Here is a 27109-nt window from a genome sequence, read left to right on the forward strand (position 1 = left end):
TATTAGAGAGTTTAAAGCAGGGAATATAATACCTTTTCCTGAAACACCTTGAAAGAGGTTTGTTGAAAGAAGAGAGCTGTGGCATTCATCAAATGCTGACCTCTTCCTGTTACAATCGTGGCCAAACTCTTGCTAATTTAACTTGAAACGCATTAGTGTAACTCATCACTTTTTTTGTGTGTTTCAGGTGTGTGGAGGTCATTGCAAAGGAAGGACAAAACCTGAAAGAGCTGTATTTGGTTTCCTGTAAAATCACAGATTATGGTATGTAATGAGCCCTTGTCCTAATCTTTTTCAAGAATAAAAAGTTACAAAATCTTTGAAAGCTTTTTAAAAGAAATCAAGAGCTACTATCTCATAGAGACTATCTTTATTTGTGCTAAATCTGATTATACCAAAAATAATCAAGAAATCATGAGACTGATAGCCAGAGTAAAATAAACGTGTGTATCAATTTATCACCGCATGCAGTCACACACACACACTCTCACACTCACGTAGGATTAAAGAGTATGTCTAAAAGAGCTATACAGGAAAGTAAATAATCAGGATAATTAAATATTTGATATAGCTATAACTTAAAAATTATTACGTTGAGTTAATTTGCTTAATTTAATGTCATGTCAAGTGCATTCCTGCTATTTCAAATGCCACAGTTCTTAATGCTTTAAATTCTTTAAAGCCTTAGAAACTTCCATGTTTAGATATATAGGAAGTAAATGGTATACGTTTGTATGCAAGAAATTAAATTATCTTAGTTCCCAATATTTCTTCAAAGTGGAGAAAAGCAAGTTGTTTTATAAAAATATGAAAATTATGAAAGTAAATGGTATACGTTTGTATGCAAGAAATTAAATTATCTTAGTTCCCAATATTTCTTCAAAGTGGAGAAAAGCAAGTTGTTTTATAAAAATATGAAAATTATGAAATGATCCTGTTGAAGTAATAAAGAAAAATACTTTAGCCTTTCTTTTTTGTTCAGCTTTATGTTTTTTTCTTATTGATTTGTGTATTTAATCTAAATGTAAAGTTTTAACCAGATATTTGGCTTTATGTGAGATTGAAGTGGTTTCCTTTTCTCTTTTCTGATTTTCTTAATTTGTTCATTTAAATTTGAGATTATGCTTTCTACCGTGAGGGAAACTAAAAATTCATTAAATTTTTTCATTGTTAACTCTGACATATGCTAATAAATGACTCCAGTCCTGGGGTGTCATGCTGACCCTCTGCCCTGGGTGGGAGAGTTGTATTTTATCAGCTACTAAATTCATCCTTTGGAAGAACTCTACTAAAGCTGTAATAAAACACAACATAAAAAAAAGGTTTGGCTTAAAAATAACCCTAATTTCTTTTCAGAGTTTATTTTTTGAGAATGGTAAATGTGTCTTACATGAATTTATTCATGTTTCTGAGTGGTTGGTTTTTTCCTAATTATACGAGGCAAAAGGAGTGTTTTGACATGTTTTCCTTTCCTTGTAGTTTGTTTTCTGGTTTGCATATTAGATTGCCACTTAGATACAATGCCTCTAAAACCTCCAGTATCTCCTTATTGTCTACGCCTTAGAGAGTTCTCTCTGCCCAACACAGGGCATATACTCAATACATGTAGATTCGTTAATTAACTAGTACATTCATTCATTCCAAACTCTTTACATGGCATTCAAGGTCCTTTACCATCAGTCACCTACCTGCCCCTCCAACCTTATTTTATATTACTCCCCTTTACCTATTGGCTGCCATGTCCGATTGCTAATAGCCAGGGGAGCTATGGATTAAGTTCCTTTAAATGAACTCTTCCAGGTCCAGCAGTGGAAAATGTTGCTAAAATTATATTCTGCTCCAGCACCTATCTGTTAAGTTAGCAAGTGCAAAGAAATGTTCTAGAAGATATGGAGAAGAGCAAAAGCTTTGGACTTGGGACAGATCTGGGATCAAGTTCTGTCTTTGTGCTTTGTCTGTTCTTTGGCATTATGGAAGTTCCTTCACATCTCTGAGGCTCAGATTCCTCATTTGTAAAATGGGGAATTAATGTCTGAGCTCATGTTCCTGTGTGTACCCCATGCCCCGTCTAATGATTAGCTCAGTATATACTGCTATAATGTTGCTTTCCTATAGGAGGGAGAGAGAGGAAAGAATGCACAAAATTCTTTTACCCTCTTCCTTTCCTAGGTCTTGGAAGAGGTTTTTGTTGTTGTTTTTGTTGCTGTTGTTTATTGCTATTGTTTAGTGATATTCTCATATTCTGGTGTTTTGAAATTTTAGGATTTTTTTTCCTAGTGAAGCGAAAACTGTTAAAACCTTGCCAATATGGTTTACATTTACTTGTATCTCTGCATTATTTAGGTCATTGGTTCTCAACCCTCTCTGCACCTTAGGATCACCTGAGGAGTTTCTAAAGCATACTGATGCCTTAGCCTTACTTAAGACTAATTAAATCAGAATTTCTGGGAGGTGCAGCCCAGGCAGTGGTTTTGTTCTCAACTTTGGCTGACATAAACATCACTTAGGCAGGTTAAGGCCTAAGTGATGTTTATGTCAGCCAAAGTTGAGAACAACTGACCTAGTCCATTTGAGAGGAACCAGAAGTGAACATTTGGCGACTTCTCTTCCGTGGTGACGACAAATCTATCACAATTTTTCTTATACCGTCAGTCCCTCCAACTTTCAAGCTCTGCCCAACCGCATCTCTCTTCCTTCCTCCTGAGATCTTAGGTATTTAAAGGCTTCATGGTGAGAGTCTCTGTGCATCTATTGATTCTGTTCTTCAAACCACTGGGTCACAATTGAGGACGAGGGAGAAAGGTGGATAGTTTATGAGATTGTACTATGATTGGTATTTGATTATAAAATTAAAGCAAATTACTGAAATCTCAGCTCAGTTCATCTCTTTTTCCCTGGTACCATGCCACTAACACATGAATAATTTTTGTCAAGAAAATAGCAAAAACGATTATTCATTGTAACCAGTAAAACAGCCTGTTATTGGAGGCAACTGCTCTGCTAGGGGAGGCTGTCTGATCCCAAGCCCGTGGTTAATTATAAAGTTTAACAAGGAAAAGCAGATGCCTTTTTCTGCATTAACTGGTTAAGTAGAGACATAGTCTATAAAACTTTTAGATTACTGAAGCTACTTAAAAATTATAAAATTTGATGTGCTCCTGATACTGGGGGAATTTCATCCTGCAAGAGACTACTCCATAATTCTACTTTCTATTCCTTTACTCATATTCAAGCTAGTTAATCTCCACCTCATCAGCTCTCTCTATGGTGCTGCATTTGTACATGCTTTCAGTCTAGGATACTGAGATTTTTGAAGTTTTTTTCAGGATGCATTGATTCAGAAACAGCAGCTTGCGTGGCATATCATTTGTAATTTTCGTCAAGATTCTCACAGATGTTGAATGTGGTATTATAGTACTTAGCAACACCTGGCCAGGCTGTTGTGAAGTTATGTTCATTTTAATTGATATATGATATAGTTGTCATGAAGAAAACTATCATTCTAATAGGCTTCTTATTCCCCAAATTGAACATAGATCTTTACGGTGAAGGATAGCAATTATAAACAAATCAATAATTCAGGCACAGCTAAATGGAAAATACAGTCTTGGGAAATTGCTCCCTGAAGAGAAATCTAATATTGTCGTTCTTCTATCACTGAACAAATGTATGTTATAGGCAGTATCATGGGAAAAAACTCAAACTTAGGAGTTAGAGACTTGTTAGAATTCCAGCTTTGCCCCTTCTTCTCTTTGTGACATTGAGCAAATTACTTAACCTCCTGGTTTTGTCATCATTAATCACATAATAATACGTAACATAAAAGGTAGTAAAAATAAGTATAAAACATCTGTGTCATGCCTGGTGGCATAGTGGATACTCACTAATGGGCAGTTCTTATAATAATAGAATCATCTCTTTCTTTGAAGAAAAATCAGCCCCCCACCCCGAGTGTGGTTTTTCTGTATGTGGGAATCATTATTTAGAAGTTTGACCTATGTTAGTCTATACCTGCCCAGTTGACTTCCATACCTGAGCTATCTAAACCAGATTCTTACTAGTAGGGAATAAAGAGAAAGATACAGCAAAAAGCTTAAAATCTTTAATTTGCCTCCCTATCTTAGGTTTCTTCCTTATCCCTTCTCTGATTACCTTCATTTTTGTTTGGATAATTTTCTCTTGGCTCCCCTTATGCTTTACTTTGTTCCTATGCTGATTTGTCAGCTAACAGTTTCCAACCTACCTTTCTGCTTGCCTTCAAACACATTCCTGTTGAAAATTCTCCTCCTTTGGAAAAGTGTGTTTTTAGGATTAAAAGGAAGACAAGGAGTAGAAGTCAACCTGTATCACTCAAATCCATGGAGGTCAGAACAGTCTTTCTCAGGCTGCATGGCACAGAACATATGCTGTAATAAATGGGATGGATGAATAAAGCTCCTATCTCCATTAGCATCTCCATAGTGAATTTTACCAGTAAGAGCCTGTGTCGGGGGCAGTTGTAAAAAGGACTCAGGGTTTCTTTCTGAGTTATCACATTTCTTTTGACTTTAGCACTCCTGAAGGCCCTAGAAATACACTTTGGTGATGTCCTTTTACTTCCCTTCTCAAATTGTCAAGTAATCTTTAGTTAAAGAGGACTGTAAACACTCAACTACTGACATCGATGTTTGGGGCCTACAAGGTCACTGACAGCCCGCAGGCTCACTGTGTGCCACTCCACATGCTCCTCGGTCACTCCCACAGATTCTAGGGCTGCTCTCCCACAACAGTCTTTGGCTGCCTCTTATTCTGCTTGCTAATGCTCTCCTGCCTGATCTGGGACTTTTAAACCTAACCCCAAGACTTGCCACAAAAGTTTCTGGATTACTCTGGGCAAAAGGTCTCACAAGTCAAGGAAGTCACTGTTCCCCTGGTTGTCATTTGAGATGTCATTTCAGTTGGCTTGCTATACAACAGACATGATATATATTCATTCTATCAACAGATTTTGATTCAGCACCTACTATGTGCTGGGCTCTGCACTAGATGCAGGACATGGGTAGTTTCTACATTCCTGGAGCTTTCATTCTGGTGAGATCCAGAGGATAGGGCTAGCCTGCTTATTAAAAAAAAAAAAAAAAAAAGTAATGCATCTTCCTCTTCCAGACGAGAAGAATGGCAGGAAGTGGCCTGCTGACATTAATCTTTGCTTTTGTATAACCCACGTCTCACCCCAGCCTTGTTGACCCTCTAATGCTATTGAAAGATTAATAGGTTGTACACTCCCTACCTTTTCTTGGGATACCAGACCTCTTTAGCTGTTAGTTAACCCAAATTGGGATCTGGCATGTGTTATCAAAGTGAGCATACTGAAGAAGATAAGGAAGGATTCTGGATTACACTCGTATCAAGCATTCTGGATTATACTAGTAGATCAAGAGTGCTTCTTCTTTTCTTGCCAAACCAACACTGATTAATTATTCAAGAAAAAGTCTTATACCAAAAGTAATTTTGCTTTTTATTTTATCTTCTTACTTTTCATATTATTAGATATGCATTACATACAATGATGTTCCATTTAAAATTATTTTCCTGGTTTCTCCCTTTTATGTTTTGTTTCATTTTCAAATTGTATTTCAAACTGCTCCAAGATTGCTGGGTAAGATTCAACTCCTTTTGTCAGCAGGAATAACTCTAATAGTTGTAAAGTGACAGGGAAGAACTTTAGAAAATACATTTGCAAGTCAAAAAGAATGTCTTATTGTTTACTGTTGATTATTCACTCTCAGTCTCCATTCTATCATTTAAATGTTGATAGCTTTTATTGTTTCTAACAAAATAGTACTAAATTGCTAAATCTTCTATTCTTGCGAATTTCTCTTTTGTATGTCCATCTTAAAAGTTATTTCTCTCCACTTCTAATTCCCTTTTTTTTTTTCTATAGAGTCTTTTTTTCCCCAAGTTATTTTATTGGGATTATAATGGTTTATAACATTGTGTAATTTCAGGTGTACATTATTATTTATCAATTCCTGAATATACTTCATTGTGCTCACCCCCAGTAGTCTAATTTTTATCCATCACCATACATATGTTTACATATATCCCTTTTGCACCCACCCAACCCCCTTCCCCTCTGGTAACCACTAATCTGTTCTCTTTATCCATGTATTTGTTATCTTCCATGTGTGAGTGAAATCTTGCAGTATTTGTCTTTCTCTGTCTGGCTTATTTTACTTAACATCATATCCTCAGTGTCCATCCATGTTGTTGCAAATGGGATGGTTTTGTCTTTTTTATGGCTGAGTAGTATTCCATTGCATATATATAGCACATCTCCTTTATCCATTCATCTATAGGTGGGCACTTGGGTTGCTTCCACATCTTGGCTATTGTGAATAATGTTGCAATGAACATAGGGATGCATAAATCTCTTTGGATCATTGATTTCAAGTTCTTTGGATGAATATCCAGTAGTGGGATGGCTGGATCTTATGATATTTCTATTTTTAATTTTTTGAGAAATCGCCATAGTGTTTTCCATAGTCTACTTCTAATTCTTTATTTTATTCTTGGAGTTCCTCACTACTGGATTTACATGTCTCCTGTTATGCATAGCAAATATTATGTTCTCTTTTTTTTCCTTTCTTCTCAGTAATGGTCATGAGTTTTCACCACAAATTTAGTATTTAATTAAAAGTTTTTATAAGTGCTTTTCTTTGTTTAACAGCGAAGAAGTTGTTGTGTTTCTTCCCAATTTCCTAGGTAATTCTAAGACTGCAGCTATATAACCTTAAAATAAAAGACTGAACAATAACAATGCTTGTTGCTGTGTCTTGCCATAATAGACTACAAATCTCAAATCTATTGACGAGGATTTCTTAAGACATTACTTCAAGAAAGTACTTCCATAACCAATTTGAAGGCCAACTCTCGCTTGTTATGTAATAGAGGTTTTTTTTTTTCAGTTAAGAAAACTTCTAACCTACATTTGAAAGACAAATGGGCTAACTTCTGTGTGCTTTCCCCTAAATGTTCTTATATCTCCAAATACATATATATTGTTGCTCCAAATTAATTTATTAAATTTTATAACTAAATGACTAAATTTACATATTCAATTGAATTATTAACTGAAATATTAACTTTCCAACTTTCCTTTCCTCAATTACTTTTAGCATTTCTAAAATACACTTTAATTTTAATTAGCTGTTTGGTTTGTTTTTACTTTTTCTCCCCAAATCCCCCCAGTACATAGTTGTATGTTATGGTTGTGGATCCTTCTAGTTGTGGCATGTGGGATGCCACCTCAACGGGGCCTGACCAGTGGTGCCATGTACGCACCCAGGATCTGAACCAGCAAAACCCTGAGCTAGCAAAGAGAAGCATGCAAACTTAACCACTCAGCCACGGGGCTGGCCTCTAATTAGCTGTTTTTAACATTAATCTTGTGAAGGAGTCCTATAATAAGATAAAAGAATTTGTCCCAAATCACATAAACAGTGATTTTTCACAGAGTTCCTATCTTTAACCCTCATTGTTTATTACCCTCGACTACAGGGACTAAGCATTCATTTTCCTTGTACTAGGCTGTAGTATAAATAGAATCATTATTGATCATTATTAGTATTATATCAGTGATGAGCAGATCTAAAGAAGATTGCAATGAATGTCAAGATAATTGCAATTCTACTAGATTTCCAGTATCTCACACAAGAAACAATTTCCTACTGTTTAAAACTTCTTGAAAATAGATGTCTTGAGTAATAGTGAGTTCTCTATTACAAGAGTTATTCAAGCCAAGATAATTGCTTGAGGAAGATGTGGAAAGATGGAAGCACTGAGTAAGGAATTGACGTATGTGATGCTTAAATTCCTTTTGTATCCCAGGGTTTATTCTGGGCTGGTTCTGTGTTTTGTTTCATTCAGCAAATGTTTATTGTATGTGTGCTGGATGCATCCTGTGGAGAATACAGAGATGGGTGAGAAGTGTATACTCTTATGTTGAGAAAGTAGACATAAGCAATGAAAAAGTTTTCTAGCATATTAGGCAATATAGTAGTGTCAAATAAAAACATAGGCCCTAGAAGATGAAGAGGCTCAGGACAACAGGGTCATCAGAGATTGAGATCATTGGGGAAGGACTTGTGGTGGAGGAGGCATGGGAGGACAGAGATGAGAAGAAAGGGCATTTGAGGTAGTACCGCCCTAGGAAAGGCTCAGAGCAAGAACAGGTGTCTGAATGGATAAGTTTGTATGCGTTGGTTTATCTAAAGAAAGAACAGAAATCATCCAAAGTGATTACGTGCACACACGGGAAAATTTTGAAGAAACTTTATGAAAATATTCTAGTTGAAAATTCAGGGTAAGTTCCAACTTTCATCTCGACTTTTCCTGTCTTATTCACCATTCCCATGGTAACAACTTCATTTAACATATATTATATAAAAGGAAACACTACTTTGGTTTCTAACTACTAATCAAGTATCCAGTTCAATTGAAAAAAGTGAAATGTAAACTTTCATAATAATAATGATATTTATTAGATGTTTTCTGTGGGCATTATTCAATTAATCCCCTTACCACCCCACTTTAGATAGGCACTATTAATATTCAAGCTTACAGATCTGGAAACTGCGGCGTGGAAATGCTCAGGTTCACATAGTTTGTGAGCAAGAGTATGGTATGGGTTCAATATTAAGTCAGTCTGTTGCATAATCACTCATAGGTCAGTGATGTGCTTAGGGAATATTTATTACTAGAAAGCTTTGTTGGATTTTCCTACTTGTCAGAGCTTTAAAAATATAACAATCCCATTACACCATGTTTGTCCATCTGTGTATAAAAAAAAAGTCACGAAGCAGCTACCCCATGAGATCTAATTATATAGTTATAGAACTTAATAGGTTTAATGTGCTTATTCACTATAATTTTGTTATGCTGACACCAAATATCTGTTGCATGTTATGATTAAACATTCCCTAGCCGGAAGGTAGAGACTTTCATTGATGTTCAATGTGTATTCAAAAAATGTTTTCTTCATAATTTCAAAACTGTGTATAATTCTTCATGAATTAAAATTTTTTCTTACATTCCCTTTCTAAATTATTTTTAAAAAGTTATGAAGGAAACAGAAATATTGTTACTCTTTTTTAATAGATGAGAAAATTGAGCCCAGATAGTTTTTAATTAATTAGCAAAGCTGCAACTAAAATCTCCTCACTCCAAATCGTTTACCGGATTATTTGCAGATAACTTCTCAGATTTCTCTGCTTTTCATATAGAAATTATTTCCTCATTTAAATGGTTCTTTAAAAGCAATTTTAGCTAACACCAAGTGACAATTTCATAGCAGTTTTTTAAAGTACGGCTGTTTCTAGAGATACACAATTGTGCCACCCTCAACAACACAAGCAATTGTTCTCTTTTTTAAGTTCATCTTCCTTCAACCTGAGCTCAGTTCCTGGGACCTTGGTGTCATGATCCGCCTCAGTGGCCTATTACTTTTCTTCCCTTAGGAGAGCCTCTTCCGAGAATGTTCTCCCAGGAGTCAAAATTGAATCTCTCTTCAGCGTGGCCTTGCTCTTGGCCTCCTCTATGCTCTTTGACTTTAGTGCTCCTCATTTTCTGAGACATCATGAAAAGTAGGAGCAGAAAGAGGAAAAACCCCAGAGCTGCGTCTCTTCCTTCTAAAGCATCAAACCATATTCTCTTCCACTTACAATTCTCGCTTAGGGTTTTACCGTCTCTTTGAGATAATTTTGTCCTCCCTACTTGATGTTTGACTAAATCTCCTTCACTATTTACTGGATAATTAGCCTACTTAAGACATCTGGTGTCTGATTTATTTTGAAAAAACAAAAACAAGAGCAAAACAAACATCTGCCAAGTTTCCCATTGGAAAGTGATAGTAACATTCATAACAAAATATAAATTAAACATTAAAATAATTGATTTTACTGTTTGTCTGTCACTGATTAGGCCCACATCATATATCCTCTAACGCTGGTAGGATTAGCCCTGCTAGAAGGTCTTTCTCTTTTCATTTACTGGCAAGACTTCCTTATATTAAGAGCAACTTTCCTTTATCAACTTTTTGGTTTACCTGACTTCAATTTATATAGGAAAGGAAGGAATAATACATGATTCTTTCTCTTTATTTACCAGTTTTCAAAATATTAGTTTGATTTCCACTATCCTCCAAAGGTGGCCGATAAGGAGTTGTTGTTTTTGTTTAATCATTATAAACTCAACGATCATTGGCAGTTATTTTTCTTAGTAATACTCAGATTGTCCTGTCTTTGGTAGTGGAAGCCTCTTCAAGTTGACTTCCTTGTTCTTTTGACATAGACTGATTATGTCAGGATATACCAGGTTCATCTTGTGCATTTCATGCTAGAGACATGGCATTAGACGTTTTTCTAAAGAACTCTGGTTCTTTGAGTGAATTAGGCTTTTTTTGAAAATTTAATCTTCTAAATCTGTGCTGCACTCTGACTCTTACGTCGCTATTTTCTGCCTTTTAATACTAAGTTTAAAACCTATTCTAGATCTCATCACAAGTCCAGCCTTCCCACTGCAACTCAGCGACATCAGCCCCCCAGGTTTTAAAGCATCCTCATTTAGGGATTCCCATCACACTAGAAACTTCTAGTTCCTTATTAGCCAATACTCTTTTAATCCTACCCACGTTTTCTGTTTTCAGAGAAGTTAGGGGTGGGACTTGGGAAGGAGAAATAGTTTTACATTATAGCAACTCCATCAACTTTCTGGGGATTTCCTTGTGATTTTGTTTGTCTTAGATTTTCTGCATTTCTTTTAAATAAGTGCTAAAATTGAACCCTGTGGGCCCATTTGGAAATAAGTAGAAAAGTGTTCAAACTGTATATAGCCTTACATAATCTCATTCAGGGATTTTTCAGCCTTCTTTGTCCTACAGTGAAAAATACATTTTGCATTTAAAATGCCTGTTGGACTTACACTAAATTGATTTCATCACTTACCAGAATGACCAGCAGTTTGAAAAACACTGCTCTAGTTCAACTTCTCCTTTGATGTACAGACGAGAACTAGATATGTCAGTCAATTACCTACTCAAGAGTAGAAAACTGGTGAATTTCCTTGGTAAAAGTGGCCACTGGTTTTCCTGGGTGCCAACCTTCCCAAGCTCCTCAAATCCCTATATAGGTCTTATTATCTATGAAATAAGGGGTTAATATTCCTTTTATCTCGTATCTGTGGGAGTAAGAGAATTAAACAGTCTCTTGATGATTTCACTTTAGGATAGGTATTACATGGAACTTTCTCTTGAGACAAAAAGGTAGTTTTGTTAATTTAATTTCCTAATTAAGTAAATTAAGCTTACTTTTAACTTAAATATTACACAATTCATTTTAACCCTTATCCTAAAACATTCCCTTGGGTTTGTAAGATTTAATCACCTAGAATTTATCTGTCAAATGTGTTCCTTTTCTTTGGTTTATCTGCATGACATTAAATAAATAGTTTGAACTTTTCAACTTTTCAAATAATCATGTTGAGTTGACGTGGCTGATCCAGCCTATGTGCCTCATGCCTGAAAGCAACTTGTCTTTCATTGAGAATGACTGAGTGTGAGCAGAGAAAAGGAGACTTTAAAAACCGGAAATAAGGAGTAAACAAAAGAAACCTTTCTGGAAGTTATGTTACTTTTCTATTTGTTATATATATAGCCTTTTAAAATGAGCTACTTTCATACTGATGTAATGTATATTTTGCTTGCCAAGATATTTTTATATGGTAAATAATTCTTAGAAGCAGAAAAAATTATGTAGAAAACTAACTACTGTTTGATGATTGATACTTATAGTGTATTTTTTTTTTTTTTTTGGCTGAGGAAGATTAGGCCTGAGCTAACACCTGTTGCCAATCTTCCTCTATTTTTTCTTTGACTTGAGGAAAATTAGCCCTGAGCTAACATCTGTGCCAGTCTCCCTCTATTTTATATGTGGGTTGCCTCCACAGCATGGCTGACAGGTGGTATAGGTCTGTGTCCAGGATCCAAATTCGTGAACCCAGGCCACTAAAGTGGAGTGTGCCGAACTTAACCACTAGGCCACGAGGCCAACCCCTGATACTTATAGTATATTTTCAATCATCCCCATTTCTTTCTTAGGTTAAATTTCCCATGTTTTACCTTCCTCCTATCTCTTTCTTCGCAAATGGCTCTAGGAGCTTCTCCAAGAAAGCAGTTTTTCTTTGAAGATATTTTATTTCCTCTCATAAAGGATCCTTCTGTACTTTTAGATTTTAAATCACAGTAATATCCTAATAGGATCCAGCCCAACTCCTGCCTTCTGTGGGTTTGAGACTCTCTCCTAAGGCAGCCTTGGAAAGTCGGATTTGGAGATTTGAAGTCCAGAGATGCTTCCCTGGCTTCCTGGGGACAAGACAGTCATGCAGGAAGCAGCTCACGACCAAGCCCAAATCACCCAGAATCACACTCTTTAAACATGCTTGAGGAGAATATGTCTGAAATTTTAAATTTATATCCTATAGTAACCAAAAACTTCTTTTAAGTGAATGAGAATAATATGTATACTGTAATAATATGTATATGTTGTAATAGCATACATACATAATATATCATAATAAATAAGATGTAAGCCAATTTTGAACAGCAATAAGGAACTTAACATTTCAGCTTTACAGAATAAATGAAGAGTTTGAAATTCAGTCAGTCCTATTCTATGTTGAGGCAAATGTACTTGGCTTTTTCTGAGAATCATACCTTCTGCTCTGATTTACATAAGAAGTTGGGTGAAATCCTCTAAAGCATTTGTTTTCAACCTTGCTGTTAAAACACACCTTGCAATCAAGGTTTGCAAACCATTTACTTTCTAAAAAATTATAAATTAGAACAGATTCTGTGATTTCTTCATTTCACTCACTTGGATTCTGATAAAATTTTCTTGAGTGGCAGAAAGAGGGGTGAGTTTAGCAAGCATGCTGAAATTTGCACATCATTTGTGACTTTTATTGTCACAGTTTTTGGTGTGTGGTACTTACCAGTATAGCATTATTAGTTATTTACATGCTTATGAAATGTATTATTGTGAAAGTCAGTACCCTACTTCTCATATGCATACTTCCCCCAATTTTTGTCGTGCTTTTTTATTTCTACCATATTTGGGGGCTGGAGCAAATTTAGGGAATGTGTACAAGGATGTGCTATACATATCAGTATTATCCATCACATTCATCATTCTGTTAAGGAAATCAAGAGCTTGGGGCACTTGAGGACAAATAAGACACCAAACAGAGCACAAACCTGAAGGAAGACTCCTCCCAACACACACAAATTATGTGGAAAGGCACGGCTTCTCCATAATTATGCTGCTTTTCTCACACAGCTCATACTTCATCTTTTTGCTAGCTAGACTGTTGATTTGAAATCTATTCTACTCTGTTGGATTTATGAAAAAGTGTAATTTTAACATTTTTATTCAGGGAAGTGGTCTTTATTTAATAGCCTACATTGCATGTACTTTAAAATTAGTTATTTTAAGATGCAACATTTAAATTAGACACCTACTATAATTTCTTAAGGTTTCCTGGTATATAGCAAGGCTCTTTAAAACATTTTTTGCATTCAGTGAGCTCTACAAATATTTACCTCTTTTTTTTTCATCTTTAGGAAACCACTTGAAAATCGTAGAATTAGACTTTGAAGCTGTGTAGTGTATTTTTGGACTATTACAAATCTATCTAAATCTACAACCTGCTAGGAAAGATCGACTCCCTTCCAGCTTGTGATTGTAATATATGATTCGTGTGGACTTGAGTCTGTCTCACAAATGCATTTAGTATTTTCTGAACTGAGCTTCTGTTCTGTGCCAGGCAGGTTTCTAACTGTGCGTGTTCAGTCCACTGATTGACTGACTGAGAGCCAAATTATTCTCGCTAACACACACTCAATTCCCAACTATTACCAAAGAGATGGACTCCAGGGCCAAAATTGGACCCTCACTAACAAAGCTTGCTTTCTGCCACTAGTGATCCTTACACACTGAATGAAAATTCAGTGACCTATATTCTTCCATTTAAATCCTTAAAAATTTAAATTAAAACTTTGTCAACAGTAATTGTAACCATACTGAAGCAAAAAGAGCGTTCCCTGCAATCTGGCAGCACTAAATGTAATTCATAACTATCAAAAATCCGTTTTCTCTGCATAACTTTTAAGAACGCTCCTGATGTCTTGAAAATTCCATGCAATTTTCTTTAAAAGTTGGTTTGGAATGCCACTGTGCATCTTGAAGCCCACATACAGTGAGTTAAATTACAGCAATAGCATATTTCTCAAGCACCATATAGTTGCAAATCCTTTATCCTGAAGTACATAGTAAAGGATTTTCTCCTTGAACAGTGAAGGAAGTTGAACTTTGGGGTTGTTTCAATTTAACACATGAAGTGCTGCACACTTAAAGCTATGTTTTGCCCCTCCTACTTTTTCTTCTTTATTCATCCTTGCTTCCCGTAAAAGGAATTAAGTATGTAATGCTGATTATAAAACTGGATCTGTATTATCAGTATTCTCAAGGCATCATTTCCCCACACTGGCTTATGTAAGTACTTACTTTTCAGTGGGTTAATCTAAATGCAGAGTAGAAGTCTGCTTATTCTTCACCACCATTTCTATCACTTCTTTGTGACCACTACTGGTATTCTCTGATGCAGTAAATGGCATCACTATTCACCTTGTTACTCCAGCCAAAACTTAGATATCCTTGATGCCTCACTTTTCTTCATTCCTCTCATCACATCTATTAACATACCAGGTCAGCTCTACCCTTGAAAAGTATCTCAAGTAGAGCCAGCTCCACTGACGACTACACTAGCCACTTAATTATATTCCCTTTTGTCTTCTTACCTTACTATTTATCACAGAGCAGCTACAATGAACCTTCTAAAACATTCTTGAATGAATGAATAAATTAAAATGTTATTAAAATTAATTTGCTTATGACTTTAGCAATATGTTTTTTGTCTTGGGTTACATAGAGACCTAAAAGCAAAAGAAGTACTAAAGATTAAACATTTCAGTGCCTTGCCTACCTTGAGGTCTTATTAGGTTCAACTGCACGTTTAGACATTTAGCCATCATAGGCCGCTCTTGGCACAGTCTACTCAGAAGAGTGAAGGCTGGGAACCTCAGCTTGCCAGAGGGCAGTGTTGGACAGTCCTCTTCTGTGGGAGAGCTTGCCCTGTCCAGGCCACAGCTCACCCAGCAGTCAAGGAAGCATCTTCTTTCACTCACCAGGTCAAGGCTCAGGTACGAGGAGATGAGATCCACACAGCATGGGTGCAGGTGCTGCCCTATCTTAGAAGCTTCAAACCCCAAGAACTAATATCTCTTGTAATAATCAATAGGCGTATATCTAGCATCCCCGAAACTTACATGTCCAGTTACAGGAATGACTACACTCAGGGAACCTAAAGCAGTGATGTCCCCATCAGGTATTTATAGTTCTCTCAAACCAGACAGTTGCTATCTACCAATCAGGGGTCATTGTTCCTATTAGCAATGTGCCTAGTAGCATGGTTAATGTACCATTTTAGGGAAGCACATCTAGGAAGTTAACCAAAGGTCAGATTCCCATTCACAAAGGGAAATGGTTTTGTTAGCTCTTTACCCACTGTGGGATTTTTAAGTCAGCTTTAGATTTGATGTTAAATGTTAAAATTATTTTATATTTTATTAGAGGGCAAACATTTAACCACCGTCCATACCATATTTCTTGCCTCCTCTGTCCAGCATGTTTTTTTTTTTCTTTTAAAGAAACATGTTTTACTCCTAGAATTGAGAAGGAAGGGGTAAGCCATTTGACAGGATGGCACTGCTGTCTCTGAACCGCTCTGCTGTAGCCTTTGGACGAAACTGGACCAGCTGGGCCTGGCCTCACCGGGAACTCTGAGACCTCACACAGTTCAGACATAGCCACCAGTACAAGCACCTTTAGATTTCCATTTTACTTTTGCTTGAGAGAGAAAGCCTAGCTAATACTAGACAGCAGATCCCAAAATAACACAACTAAACAGGAAAAAAAAAAGTCATTGAAAATTTGCCACTGTAGCAATTTACTTTGCTACTGTTGGGAAGACCTGTAGACAGATACCTAGTATCCCCTAACTAGTATCCCTAGTTAGTACAGTGTTCTTGGAAAAAAAATTGTCAGTTGTGTAAACATCTTTCAGAGCAGGTGTTTCCGTTATTAAATATCCTGGCACTGGGGGATGAGAAATCAGGATTGTAAACTTCCTAGCTAATACAATTATTAGTGAGACAATATTGCAAGAATGTGTGATATAATGTGCTAAAATTCTATCTAGAAATATTTCCAACTGGTTTGGTTGTTGGTTCTGAGATTATGGAAGACAGAAGTTTCATTAGCATCCTATAGGATTGAGCTAAAAGATTATCAGGCTTGAGAGCTCTAAGAGTTATTAGTAAGTGTTGATTCCTATGAAGCCCCTAATTCTTATAGAGAAGGAAACTGAGCCTCAGTTCCCCCAGCTCCAGAACCAGAACAAAGCTGTCCTCTCTCCCATGCTAGAGGACTTTTTCTCCCACAAGGTAACTATGGTACCACCACTCTCCAGGCCTCTTTGTGAGACCAACAAGACTGACCTTTTTTCCTCAGTAGAATTACAAAGCGGGTAGAAAATATGTTTATTGTTCAAGTAAATCATTTTATGTGATAATAGAATATTATTTCTTTGATGTAATGATGTAATGACTGTAGAAATATTCGTTAACTTCTTATATAATTTTTTTTTTCTTAAAGATTGGCACCTGAGCTAGCAACTGTTGCCAATCCTTTTTTTTTTTTTTCTGCTTTATCTCCCCAAATCCCCCTGGTACATAGTTGTATATCTTAGTTGCAGGTCCTTCTAGTTGTGGCATGTGGGACGCCGCCTCAACGTGGCCTGATGAGCAGTGCCACATCCGTGCCCAGGATCCAAACCGGTGAAACCCTGGGCCACTGCAGCAGAGCGTTGTGAACTTAACCACTCGGCTATGGGGCCGGCCCCTTCTTATATAATTTTTTAGGAATAATATATAATTTCGTACCTACTTGTTTAGATTAAGTAGTATTAACATTATTTGTCAGTTTATTCAACAATAGGGAAAGTTGTGTTCATTAAGCAAAATGTTGAAAGTTTTTATACAAAAATATTTTTAAAATATCAGAACATATTTTAGTTCACCCATGTTCTTGAATGATAGTTAGCTGGGTACACAATATTAAGAACTACAGTCATTTTCTCTCAGTATTTTGAAGATATTATTCCATTGTCTTCTGGCTTCCGTTGTGTGGGGAGAGCTGCCAATTGTCATTCCTTTGTTAGTACTTGTCTTTTTCTTTTGACTGCTGGTAATATCTGGGTTTTTTTTCTTTTAGTGTTCTGCAGTTTTTCTGTGGTAGCTCTGCTTACGTATTTCTTTTTATTTATCAGGCTTAGAATTGGTAGAGCATCCTGAATCTGAACACTCAGTTCTTTAATCAGTTTGGGGAGAGTTTCAATCATTATTTTCTTAAACATTGCCTTTCCCCCATTATCTCTATTCTTTTCTTCTGGACATTTAATTAATCATATATTAGACCTTGTGCTGCATCTATCAATCTCTCTTTTATATTATCTATCCCCAGTTTACTAATTTTTTCTTCAGCTCTGTCTAATTTGCTCTTTAAGCTATCTGCTGCTTTGAATTTCAGTGATCATATTTTTAATTTTGAGAAATTATGATTCTTTTTCATATAGTATCTTGTTTGCTCATTTCAATTTCCTTTTTATTTCTTGAACAGTTTAAATATACATTTATTACATTTACATCCAATAATCTAAAATCTGAAGTCCTTTGGGGTTTTATTCTTTTGTTTCTTTTTTTGCTGGCCCTCATTCATGATGGCTTATGCTTTTTGTTTTGTTTGTTTTGTAACTGTGAGCTCCCAGGGTGCGTTATCTCTGGGAATCCAGCAGGACCTGGGTTAATGGATGTGCCTCGGAAGAAGATCGTGCTTGCTTCCATCGGGAGTTCTGAGGTAGTACCGATTTGGACATGCTTTGAGTTTATTTCTTGGATAGGAATTTCCAAGAGCAGGAAAGAAGGGTAATTCAAACTCTAAATTTATGTGAGGGATGGCCTTTGACTTTAATTTTCAGAGGAAATATTTTCCCTCCCCTGTCTTACATGGTCAGTAAACTCAGGCTACCAACATTAGCAAGTCTCCTCAAGGTAATTGTGGCATTCCTCCTTTGTTTGGAGGTCCTTAACTTGTTTCATTTACTTTCTTTTTTAAAAGAACTTTACTTATATATCATAAAAATCACCCATTTTGAGTGTATAATTCAATTATTTTAGTAAATTAAAAGAATTGTACAACTATCACCACAAGCCAGTCTTAGAATATTTCCATCACCCTGGTAAGATCCGTCTGTCTGTCTATAGTTAATACCTGTTCCCATATCTAACCTCAGGCAACTACTAATCTACTTTCCATCTATGTAGATTTGCCTTTTCTGGACATTTCATATAAATAGAATCATACAAAATGTGATCTTCTACATCTGTTTCATCCCTTTTATTCCTGAATGGTATTCCATTGTGTGAATATTCTGTGTTTTGTTTATCCATTCACCAGCTGATGGACATTTGGGTGGTTTCTACTTTTTCACTCTTATGAATAATACAGCTGTTAACATTCTCTTGCAAGTCTTTGTATGGACACGTTTCATTTATCTTGTATAGATGCTTAGGAGAAGAATTTCTGGGTTGTATGGTAAATTTTTACTTTCTTACTAAATCAGCTATGTATTTTAAAGAATGTTTATCTCATTTCATCCAGCATTTCTAGCTATTTTGTAGTAAAAAGATTTTTTGGTATACCTGGAGCACAACAGTGTTTGAAAGAGAAGTTTGTTTGTTTGTTGGGGTTTTAACCTACAATTTAAAGAGAAATTCGTGAGTTGAAAATTTTGTCATTTGAAAAATTATTCACTTGCAAGTGGGGGATCATGTTTGTGCTTCTCTTTCTCCCACTTTCCTCCCTCTCTCTCTTTCTTTCTCTCTTTCTCTCTAGTTATTAGAGTCATCAAGGGCCCATAACAGCACAGGAGGAAAACACTAATAGAATGTCGAAAGTATTATCCAGGGAATGTTTTTGTCTATTTGTGGTTTGTTTTAGTTTTTATTCTAGGACACAGGAGAGCTAACCCTAAGAAACTAATTTCTCTTCTGCATCTTCAGCCAAAGAATTAAGTCTAAAGAAATACATTGTTAATTTACTTGACTGTTCAAATTCAGATTACTTAAATTCTACTTTTGTTATTATAATGAATATTAACTTTAAAAATTTGTAATGATAAATTGGTTTAACTAGAAATTAATTCCATTTTGGAGACTTTGTTTTGACTTGTCATGCTTTCATTAAAAACATGAAAACATCCACACATACCATCCTTATTTCTCTGTTTGGAGTTTTCTTTTCCCTAAATTGGATCACAACTAGTAAATAGTTACAGTTGTTGTATGTAAAAATATTGCAAAACCAGCGAAGTCTACTGCCATATGCGAAGAGAAATTTTCTTTCCTCTACCCTTAAGTTATGTAGGGCTGTGAGAACAACATTCTAATATTGTTAGTTGCTTTGAGGTTTTATATTTGCAAATCAGTTTAATGATTATGTGCATCAGCTATTTCATAATTTCAGGTGTCCACGGTAAATGGAAGTGAGCACGGGTGTTTTTTTTGATTACCCGTACCTAGGAACACTTGGTGATTCAAAGGCTTATGTTATATTCCATCCAGTAGATGATGTTACTTCACTAGTGAAATGCTTTAAAATAATTTATTGTGCTTTGTTTCTCTTTTTCTTTACAATAAAATCATTTTTGCAAGATCTTTCTAAATGGATATTGTTTTTGCTCATGGAAAATTTCAAGAACATAAGGTTGATTTAAATGCTTTTAACCAATCACTTACACTGCACATTAATTCACTGCATCATCATGGAGATGCTGAGAGCAATTTAAGGTTCTGGTATATGATACTCTGTAGTGAGATTTTATTGTCTTGAGATTCTGGCCTATCTATCTTAATAAAAAGTTGAAGATAGCGTTTTTATTCAGTGTATGGATTACGTTAGTATAGGATGTTATGAAATTTACTTTTCCATCAAGGATATTTACTAGATTTTAGCAATAATCAGATATCTATTGTCATTTCTAAAATATTGTCATTGTGCTTCTGAGTGTGCCATCTAAGGAAGGGACTTATTTTTTTGGTAGACTCTCTGAAACAAACAGGCAGACACAAAAAGTGATTAACATACAGATGGAAGTAGACTGCTGCTTTTATAGTGCTGCTGGAAGGAACCTGTCCTCGTGTCATTCCCACATACTTCCCATTACCGAGCATAATCACTTCTTTCTCTTTCCATAGCCTGGTGAAGCCTCAGCACTAAGTGTGCAAGAAACTTCTGGTTAGACCAGAAGTCAGCCTCGTCTTCAAGGTTGCCAGGGTGGTGATGTTGTTATTGTTATTATTATCCCCATATACATACACAATAATAATAAAACAGCTTTCATTTATAAAGCATACAAGATACAGCAAACCTGGAAGGAAGGAAGGATTATCCTCGTTTTACAGATAAGAAAACTGAGACCCAGGAAAATTCTGTAATTTTCCCAAGGTGGTTCAGCTGGAATGCAAATCTAAATTTATCTGATCCCAAAACTCATTCACATAACCTCTATTCCCAGGCTGCCGTGACTTTTTTGTTTTGGAGGATTTCCTGGTTTCTGCCTACTTGTCTTCCTTTTCATTATCTTCTTCCTACTTGTTCTTATTTGGTACCTCATTTTAATTTGTTTCTTTGCCTTGACTGTGGTATATGAATGCATCTCCACTTCAGACTGTTGAGGAGTTTGTGCTCAAGCACCAAAGAGCCTGAATATTCATGTATCCATTCATTCAATCAACCAAAAAGTGTTTATTGAGTATCTATTATGTGTAAAGTACTCTACAACACATTTTAGGTAACATAAAGCTTGAGATAGACCCGACTGCTTTTGCCTATGTTGTCCTTGAGAGCAAGGCCCAAGAAATATAAGAATAAATGGAAGAATAAAAAGAAACACCTAAGGGCCTTCCCGGTGGTGTAGTGGTTAGGTTCGTGGGCTCTGCTTTGGTGGCCCAGGGTTTGTAGGTTCAGATCCCAGGCACAGACCCACACACCACTTGTCAAGCCATGCTGTGGCAGTGTCCCACATACAAAATAGGGGAAGATTGGCACAGATGTTAGCTCATGGCCAGTCTTCCTCACCAAAAAAAAAAAGAAAGAAAGAAAGAAAGAGAAAGAAACACCTAAAGGAGTTGGAAGTGGTTGATTTCAGGAAGTACGGTTTGGATATGAGAAAGTATACAGCATGAGAGTTCTGGATGTAGTAGTTAGCTTTTTTTTTAAAACAATATACATATATTATTCTGATAAAAGTAAAAACAAAAACAAACAAATTTTGAAAAAAAGAGCATTCCAAGCTGTGATGGAACAGTAGAGATGCGGGACATAGTTGCAGGAAAGTACTTGATGTTTCAGAAACATGGGTGTCTTGCATGGCTAGTACTTAAGATGATGGAGGGAAAAAAAATCATAATTCTTTCAATCAATAAATATTCATTGAAGACCTAGTTCATTTCTGTCACTGTACTAGATACTAGAGACACAAGAGTAAAAAATCAAGGTTCTTGGGCTGGCCTGGTGGCACAGCAGTTAAGTGCACATATTCCGCTTTGGCGGCCCAGGGTTCACCAGTTCGGATCCCGGGTGCAGACATGGCACCGCTTGGCAAGTCATGCTGTGGAAGGCATCCCAAATATAAAGTAGAGGAAGATGGGCACGGATGTTAACTCAAGGTCAGTCTTCCTCAGCAAAAAGAGGAGGATTGGGCAGCAGATGTTAGCTCAGGGCTAATCTTCCTCAAAAGAAAAAAATCAAGGTTCCTATCTTCACCTTACTGCCTCTCAAACTGATCTTGAGTGAGGCGATAGACCTATACAATATAATGTGATGAGTGGGATGTATGATAATATTCGTAGATCAGATGCCTGGAGAGTATAGCAAATGCCATCCCAAGTCACCTGGGGCTATCACCGAAGGCAAAGAAAGATCACTGGCAGACAAGCAGGGAGACGGGGGCAGCAGAGCTGTGAGCAAGCTTGGCATGATTGGGGAGGGCAAGGCATTCGCCTGTGGTGGAGAATTCTCAGAGATGAGAGTGGAAGGGTAGTTTGGAGTGAGATGTTGGCAAGCATTAGCTCTAAAGAATTTAGACTTTATGCTATAAATGTTGGGAGTTATCTTAAGGGTTTGAGGAGGAAAGTGACAAAATCAAATTTATCTTCTAAAACAGAACTCTAGCAGTGATGTGGGGGATGGGTTGCACTGAGAAGAGATCAGCGAAGAGACCAATAATGAGGAAGATATTGGAGTAGTTTAGGAAAGACGAGACAGATCTCAGGTTTCCTCAGGGTTTTGCTTTTGACTTTCTGACCCCCCAAATTTTATATTTACATACTGAACTCTGGTATTCTAGTGACATCTTATCTGTGTCACTATATATACTTAGAATTTATATATTAAAATTCATATTTAGAGTATATGTTTTATATATTCAGAATTAAGTTATTTAAATCTTATCTCTATAGATCATAATCTTAAAGAGCAAAAATGTTGCAGGTAGCAATGTAACACGCTAAATACCTACTGTATAATATCACATGAAGTTCAACTCCTCTTGTTTGAGTTGAAGACAGTATTTCTCATGTATTGTCATTTGCCTGAATATTGAATATCTTTGATTCTCATTCTAGGCCAGCACTGTCCAATAGAAATGTAACGCAAAGCACAAATGTGAACTACGTGTGTAATTCAAAATTTTCTAGTTGTGCGTTGAAAAAAGTGGAAAGAAACTGGTGAAATTAATTTTAATAATGTATTTTACTTTAAAAAAACGATATCCAAAATATAATCATTTCAGCACATAATCAATTAAAAACATTACTACTGAGATGTTATAATTCTTTTTTTTATACTCAGTCTTTGAAATCTGGTGTGTATTTTACAATTACAGCACATCTCAATTTGGACTATCCACATTTCAAGTGCTTGATAGCTGTAAGCGGCTAGTGGCTACTATGTTGGAGAGTGCAGCTCTAGATTAACCATCTTCAGTGTAAAACTCCATTTCAGGATTCATTCTAAAATTAGTGAAATAGGAGAAAAATGGATGTAATGTGACTTCTGGTTGTCTTTCTTTGTGGCAAAGATGCAACCAGTCACTGAACATGTTGGCTTGGTGACTCAGGGTGTTAATTCATCCATCTAGTTAATAGACCGTAAATTTACCTCCTTCTTCATCTTTCTAAGGCTTTTTCCTTCTTTTTATAACCTAATCTTTTTGTTCTCAGCTGTAGTATCATTTATAAATAAAGCAGACTGTTCGTCTGACATCTTGGAAGACAGACAGGAACAAATCAGACAGAAATAAAAAGGAAACCATCTCCTTTATAACTCTTTGCTCTCTTGTAATGAAACCTATATTATTTGATATGATAATGAATTCTTGAAATTGTTTTCAAGATGCCATCTCCTCATACTCTTGGGTAATGAATAGCAAGGAGCCCTGTTCTCTCATTAGGATGCCTGGAGGGGTCACGGAAGCCCGTGTGGAGTGGATCCCCTATACAGGACATACATCTGATTTCTGGGCTGTGCTTCAAGAAGAACCCCTGCCGATGATGCGGTGTCAGCGTTCCCATGTTACATTTAAGTTGGGAGGGGGCAGAGAGACTAGCTCTGAGTATTTTGTTAGTGATTTAACATTGGATCCCTTAGTCTTCACATTATAGACCTTCAGTATCTGGATTATTATTGTTGTACTGATAAGGAAATGTGCTCAGGGTATTTGCAATTGTTGCCTAAGGATTCAAAGTAACGGTAGAGACAGGATTTAAACCCAGATCTCTCTGACCCTAGATCTGGTACTGTTTCCACTACAATATGTTGTCTACTTACATATAATCTTTCATCCTTGAACACTCCATGCTGTGAGTGTTCAGTGGAGCATGGTGCAAATGAGCCAGGAGACGGTTTCTAGTCCCTGCCCTGCCACTAACAGGGTGAACATGTGCAAATTCTTTGTTTTCCTTCTAATATTTTGCCATCTACATGTGTCTCAGGTAATGTACCAGGAGGGGTGAAGTTAGTAATGCAGCCCATTTTCTGGAAGAGGAACCACGGTGAAATATAATTCTCCCTGTCCTCCAGAGTCACCTGCTTGAAGGTGGAGGCTTTAGTACTTTGGAGTCAAGCAGGCCCGAGTTCAGAACCCGATCTTGCTTCTTCATATCTGTGTGAAGACAGGCAAACTATTTAGTCTCTCTGGGTCTCAGTTTCTTCATCTGTGAATCAGACTGTTGTAAAGATTCAATGAGGAAACGTACTAAATGGAACTTGTCCTTTCTTTACTTTTCCCATCAGGACAAAGGAGAGTTTCATTCATAAAACACTTCTTACATAAGGGTTAAGTTCTTAGTGTCAGAGGAATTCAGAGAAGTAAAAAGATAATTGAGATCTTGGGTGTGATCAGAGAAGATTTCAGAAAGGATGAAGACTTCAGGCTGGTGGAGGAAGGAAGGATTTGGACAGGAAACGGGACAGTACAGTGAGCAGTATTATATGAACAAAGGCATGGCGTGTATGAGAACATTCGGAATTTGTACTGATTTATGAGCATGTCGACATGGTTCAGGTTGTAGAGTTTTTGGTCATAAGCTAACCATAAAATTAAGTACCTTCTTCTGCCTGAGTATCTAACTGTTGCTAAAAGAATAATTCTGTTGTGGTGAGCTATCTCTTCCAGACTCCACCACCCCACTGTACTTCATCAGCCACAGATTCCCACTTTTTGATTCCTTTAATGTCTACATTTTTCCATGTCTGCATTTTTTCATCTTCCGTGTTCCATGTCTAGAACTTTCAACTTCTTTTAGATACCACTTTTATGGTTTTTATTAGGTTTCACAGAATTTAAATGCTCATTGATTTAATACTATTTATTTAATGTATTTAATATTATTTATTTTTATTTGATAATATTATTAAATTAAGCTTTAAATGAGACAAGACTACTTGAATTTCTTACCCTATACATCTCATATCATTTTTCAAAAATAACTGAAGATCTTAAATAATTTATTAAAGCCCTCAGAAATTTGAGTTCATTAGGCTTTTGGGTACATTGATATACACATATACAGACTCTTATGGGACATGTGATTTTTTTTTTCCTTAAAAGTAAGGAAATTTTGCAGTCTCTAAAATAAGGCCACCTGAATTGATGAGGAATATATTCTTGTTTTTTGGTTCTTTTGATTCACCTGATTGAGTTTAAATATCCTGTACTAAAGAGTTCATTTAGCTGTCTTTACCCTTAATAGAGGCTAAGTCACGTTCAAAATTATTCCTAATTCCTTAAAGGAGCATAGGTTTTAAATAAATCAGGTTAATTGGCCTTGTATGGCATTGAAATTAGAAGAGCCACTTCTGTGTTTCATATATATATATATATGAAATATATTCATATATATATATATATGAAACATATATATAATGAGTATGAAAATACTACTATGTAAAAATTCGGAAATAGCATAATGCTACAGGTGATACAATGTGAAAATGATCTAATACCATTTTAATTCATTTTCTGCTTTTTAAAAAATTTTTGATTTAAGTATATAGAGAAAAGTAAACATATATTGTAAGTTCGGTGAATCTTCACAAATTGAATATAGCCTGTAACCAGCATCCAGATCAAGCAACAACATTTCTGGTGCCTCACAATCCTCACCCACCATGCCCCTTTCCAGACATTACCCTACCCATGGGATAAGCAGTATCATTGTGTCTGACAGCATAGATTAAGTTTGTCTCCTTTCCTGCTTAAAAAACATTTTCCTTTAAACATAAGTAACATTATAAAATCTAAATAAGTTTTATAATATACTTATTGTCTATGTTTGATTATTTTAAATATGTAATTTTAATGCTGTCTTCAGACTTAAGATAAAGTATTCATAAATTACCTGTGGGGTCAAAGCGGGGGTGGGGAAGGAGGCTAACACACACACACACACAAACACAAAGATTTTGTCCTGTTCATATTCTTCTAACTGAAAGCAATGCAATAGTAAGAAAACACTCTATTTTCTTTTTTAACGTTTGGAATTATTTGGCGTAAAAATGGAGATTTCTGTTTAAAAACAATTTTTGTGATACCATGTCGTTAGCCTTTATTGGAAATAGTTTTGAAACCTCTTAGAATAGTCAGAGTAAACAATGTAGTTTTATGAATCAGTGTTTATTCTATTTATGAATCAGTGTTGCTCTCTCTTCAAAGCCTTCTTGGTTAATAAGATCTAATTTTTAACCTTTAAAATTTGTTTTTTAAAGTGTAGAATTAATCATAATGATAATTTCAGTATGATTTTAAATAACTTTGAAAATCTCTCCTAGCTAATTCTTTCTCTTCAACCTCTGCACCACAGCCCTGACTGGGACATTGAGGGGAACGTGTATTCTTAGACAAAGGTGTTAGTCTGAATGAGCTTGATCTGGTGGGATGGGCTCTATTCAAAAAATGGTTGGCTGTGGCAATATCAGATATAAATTTTGATTTCCATAATATTCTTTTTTAGCATTGCCATGACTTCACTATTTGGCATAGCGCCATGACACAAAGGCGTGTGATTTGAAGGAAGATTCCTGAAGAACGATAACAGATAGCCTCTTTTTCAATAAGCATTATATTAAAAGAAGACTTTACCTGTAAAAATGGAACGCCCTAGGAAAAATATATATTAGATGAAGTAGTTCGAGGAAAATATAAGAAATTTTCCAAATGTGCAGACCTTGGCTTTTAGATGCATGGAAAGCATCTGCCTAGATTATTTATTGCTTAGTCAAATGAATGTAAAAGTAGACTGCACTGACATTGAACTTTCCTGATACATAAAAAATGGCAG

General features: G+C 36.0%; 1 protein-coding gene across 1 annotated transcript in view; it reads left to right on the forward strand.

Annotated features, from left to right (window-relative positions):
* FBXL17 (F-box and leucine rich repeat protein 17) overlaps positions 1-27109 on the forward strand; it is a 464449-nt gene that overhangs the window by 307768 nt on the left and 129572 nt on the right. The window contains exon 7 of the mRNA XM_046666715.1: positions 188-264. Coding sequence (XP_046522671.1) covers positions 188-264 — 77 coding nt within the window. The remainder of the gene's footprint in view (positions 1-187; positions 265-27109) is intronic.

The sequence above is a fragment of the Equus quagga genome, chromosome 7 (assembly GCF_021613505.1).
Source record: "Equus quagga isolate Etosha38 chromosome 7, UCLA_HA_Equagga_1.0, whole genome shotgun sequence".
NCBI classification, from domain to species: domain Eukaryota; kingdom Metazoa; phylum Chordata; class Mammalia; order Perissodactyla; family Equidae; genus Equus; species Equus quagga.